Source organism: Abrus precatorius, unplaced genomic scaffold (genome assembly GCF_003935025.1).
Source record: "Abrus precatorius isolate BTA unplaced genomic scaffold, Abrus_2018 Scaffold6, whole genome shotgun sequence".
Taxonomy (NCBI): domain Eukaryota; kingdom Viridiplantae; phylum Streptophyta; class Magnoliopsida; order Fabales; family Fabaceae; genus Abrus; species Abrus precatorius.
In genome coordinates, this window is record NW_020874406.1 from 10,865,289 (window position 1) to 10,869,380 (window position 4,092).

At 37.4% G+C, this 4,092-nt stretch overlaps 1 protein-coding gene across 1 annotated transcript; it reads left to right on the top strand.

Annotated features, from left to right (window-relative positions):
* Positions 1-683: 683 nt before the first annotated feature.
* Positions 684-3,757, top strand: LOC113868646 (TOM1-like protein 1). Its single transcript, XM_027504427.1, has 3 exons — positions 684-1,406; positions 1,487-1,723; positions 2,923-3,757. Exons 1-3 carry the CDS (start codon positions 888-890, stop codon positions 3,343-3,345), a joined length of 1,179 nt encoding a protein of 392 aa, XP_027360228.1. The 5' UTR covers positions 684-887; the 3' UTR covers positions 3,346-3,757.
* The last annotated feature ends 335 nt before the right edge of the window (positions 3,758-4,092 follow it).

The window sequence follows — 4,092 nt, forward strand, 5'->3', positions numbered from 1 at the left end:
TACATCAAGAGCTTTAGTACGTAACCAATGCAATGAACCCAAGAAAGCAAAGGTTAAGGAAAAAGTGATTACTTCCGATAAAAATTACAATTTTTTTTTATAAAAAGAAGAAAAAGAAACAGTACACTCCTTTAAGTTTCAAAATTCAGTAGAGTATATGGAAAGCATAAAAAAGAAAAACTGCAAAATTGGTTTATTGAAGTTTGCAGTGACATATTCTATCAATTACAGAGGATGAACTTTTGTAAAAGCCTCTTAATTAAAAATATAAAACTTCTAAAAAAAATATGAAAATGGACCAGGTGGAATGTTAGGAATCGTCTTTCAAATGCATCTTTTATTTTTTGATATGAAAAATGTATTTAATAAGTAAATAGAATTTAGAATATAAAAATTGTACAGTGTTAATAAATTAAATTAATAGGTGAAGGGTGAAACCGATGACATCATAAAGGTGAAAACGAAATTTGAGAGCTACGAATGGGAAGTAAATTCTATACCGAAAATGCATGAATTGGCGTGGCATCGCAGCTTCAGGCACACGGTACACCACTAATTAAGCAAACCAACTTGGACGTTAAAATAAGCCTAAACTCCAAAATTAATTAAGAGAAGAACCTAATTATCTTATTTTAAAAAGAAGCAACATTTATTAATTTAATATTTGAAAAAAGAATGGTTGCACCGACCGTATGAAACAAGTAATAAAAAATAAAAATGTTGGGAAAAAGAAACAAAGGCATAGCTGAGATACACGAGACAGAGACTCTCACGCTGAGGGAAGACTTTACCGAGTCCTTACGCGTTGTTTCCACCAACCAACGAACGAAAACCCTTATCACATTCGAATCGTCGTGTTCCTGCGGTGAAGAAATCAGAGAGTGAAGATGAGTGATAATTTGATGGAGAAAGTGAGTGCTTTGGGAGAGAGGTTGAAGATTGGAGGTGCAGAAGTGGGTCGGAAGATGAGTGCGGGCATGACCTCCATGAGCTTTAAGGTCAGAGAGTTCTTCCAAGGTCCTAACCAGGTTGACAAGCTCGTCGATGATGCTACCTCTGAGGCCCTCGACGAGCCCGATTGGGCCATGAATCTCGATCTCTGTGACCTCATCAACACAGAAAAAGTCAACAGCGTCGAACTCATCCGGGGAATCAAGAAGCGGATCATGGTCAAAAGCCCTAGGGTTCAGTACCTCGCTCTGGTCCTCCTCGAAACTTGCGTCAAAAACTGCGAAAAGGCCTTCTCTGAAGTCGCCGCCGAGAGAGTTCTCGACGAGATGGTTAGGCTCATCGACGACCCTCAGACCGTCGTTAACAACCGTAACAAGGCCTTGATGATGATCGAAGCTTGGGGTGAGTCTACCGGCGAGTTGCGTTATCTCCCTGTTTATGAAGAAACTTACAAGGTTCTCTCTCTCTCTCTCTCTCTCTCTCTCTCATTTTAATTATGAATATGAAATTTTGAAGTGTTAATTTTTGGGTGCAGAGTCTGAAATCGAGGGGAATTAGGTTCCCTGGTCGTGATAATGAGAGTTTGGCTCCTATTTTTACTCCTCCTCGTTCAGTGTCTGCTCCCGAGGCTGATGTGAATGTTCCGCAGCATGATGTTCCTGTGCTGAGTTTCACCCTTGAACAGACAAAGGAAGCATTTGATGTTGCACGAAATAGCATTGAGCTTCTTTCCACTGTGTTATCATCTTCGCCCCAGCAAGATGCTCTACAGGTATGATTGTACTTGTGCTATTGTTAAAATTTGTCATTTTTTAAAATACCTGCATTAGTTTTGTGATGTTATCCCTGTTCTAATGTTTATGCATGGTAAGAATGGAGAAAATATTTGTGGTTGAAACTTGATCAGCCTTTTGTTGCAAACCCTTTGCTTGTTAATTGTTATGACTAATTACCCTTACAACATAATATATCCCAAGATGCACTAGTTATATGACATTGGAATGGTTTTAAGTGTGAAAAGGCTGTTAGTGTTCCCGCACTGGCTGGCCCTTCCATGACATGTTGAAAGATGAAGAAACTGTGGTGATGGAAATTTTATCTTTGGAGCTCCTCCCTTGGGGTATTATCTTAAGTTATGAAAATTTTATCTAATTAGTTACAATATTTTATTCAGACCCATGTGATGATTGGCCTAAACGAATTTGCTGTGTAAATATTTCACTTTTGAATTATTTTTTATTGGCCTTAAAAATGTGTAGTAGGATATGTAGATATAGTCATCGATTTTTTTTAGTATTATCTGTAAATCAAGAGCCTTTTCTTTATTTTTGGTTTAGATTATTTTATTTTTGAAATGTGGAAATGTTAGAAAAATGTTGTATAACTAAAAATATACTTTAGATAATTGGTCTTCTTTTGAAAGAGCTGAGGGAAAGCACTTATTGATATTTTCTGTTCTGTATATTCTCTTCAAAGAAAAAAGAGCCGCCGATGCTTGGTATGTGTAAGTTTTTTGGCCGATAATAACCACACCTTTCTCTAACTTATGGTAATGAGATTTCTTTTCCCCATTGGCCATGATAATGCAACGATGAGTATTCTTTATCTGAGTTGAATGTACAGGTTTATTAGGATATGATGGTAGGCATTGAAATGAAATATGCTATTTGTTCTCCATTTACTGGGCAACACCCAAGCAAATTTGAGTTATCATACAAACCAGTTAATTTGAGTTTGGTGTGGTGCATTGCTAAATGCAAATGTCATTATGGCCTTGTGTTATGTCTGTACATCTGACCCACCTTGTGGAAAATCGGTTTGAGCCTTTCTTTGCTATATTCCCTTTTTAAGTTCCCAAAATGAGGAATGTCAGTTTTAGCCATGTGATGTTCCTTGCTAGGGAAGAAGCATATTGTATCAGGCATCAGTGAATCACAGAAATGTAAGTGTGATTATTTCTTCCATGTGCAGGATGATTTGACCACAACACTTGTACAGCAGTGTCGTCAGTCACAAGCTACTGTCCAGCGAATTGTTGAAACTGCAGGGGAAAGCGAGGCATTGCTTTTTGAGGCCTTGAACGTAAACGACGAGATTCAGAAGGTTCTCACCAAGTATGAAGAGCTGAAGAAGCCTACAGCTGCTCCACTTCAGCCTGAACCAGCTATGATACCTGTTGCTGTTGAGCCAGACGAGTCACCCCGTCACACTAAAGAAGATGCTTTGATTAGAAAGCCAGCTGGATCAAGAACTGGGGTCCATGGAGGGAGCAATGATGACATGATGGATGATCTTGATGAGATGATTTTTGGGAAAAAGAGTGGGGATGCATCAGATGGGGGACACGATACAAAGAAGCAGCAATCATCGAAAGATGATCTCATCTCCTTCTAAGCTGCAATACTAATACACGCTGAATATAGAACAGAGTGCCTTTGATGTCTTCCTACTTTTATACCTAGATGTTGATTGTGAACTTTGTTCAGAATTTCAGATTGCTCGTTCCATTATTTTTTTTGCACATCGTGTGCAACTTATGTTTGGATTATGGTATATAAGTTCTTGACTAGGTGTAGTGGGAGTCTTTCTGGAAATTTTCGACGAGGTTTCATTCATTTAGTTACTTGGATAACTGATGCTTGTTGATGTATGGTAATGCTAACGCCATCTTGAACTCACGTCCATCCATTTTTTTCACTACCTCGGCGCCCTTCGCTTTTCAAATTGTTGCCCTGTTCTTGCTTTTCGTGAGCATTCGTACCAATCAAAATTTTCCAATATGAAAAGTGGTCGTCCAAGAAAAGTTCCACAAGGTGTTTGGCTACAAAAGGTATATTATCCCGATGTTTCCTTTCGACATATATGACTCGTTATCCGTTACTAGTTGCTAGTTTAAAATCTAGAGCTGTTTTACAATTGGACAAAATTTAGATTTATAAAAAAAATTACCATCAACTCGTTAAATTAAATGGCAATGTGTTGACTTTATTTTTTTAAAAAAATTTGTACCTTATTTTTAATAGAGATTTAATAATGGTAAAAAAATCAAAATATCGTTTATGGGTCTGAAAATTTGATGGCAAGATATAAGGAATTTAATTTAAAGTTTTGACCGGAGAAAAACCCAAAGCTTATATTATT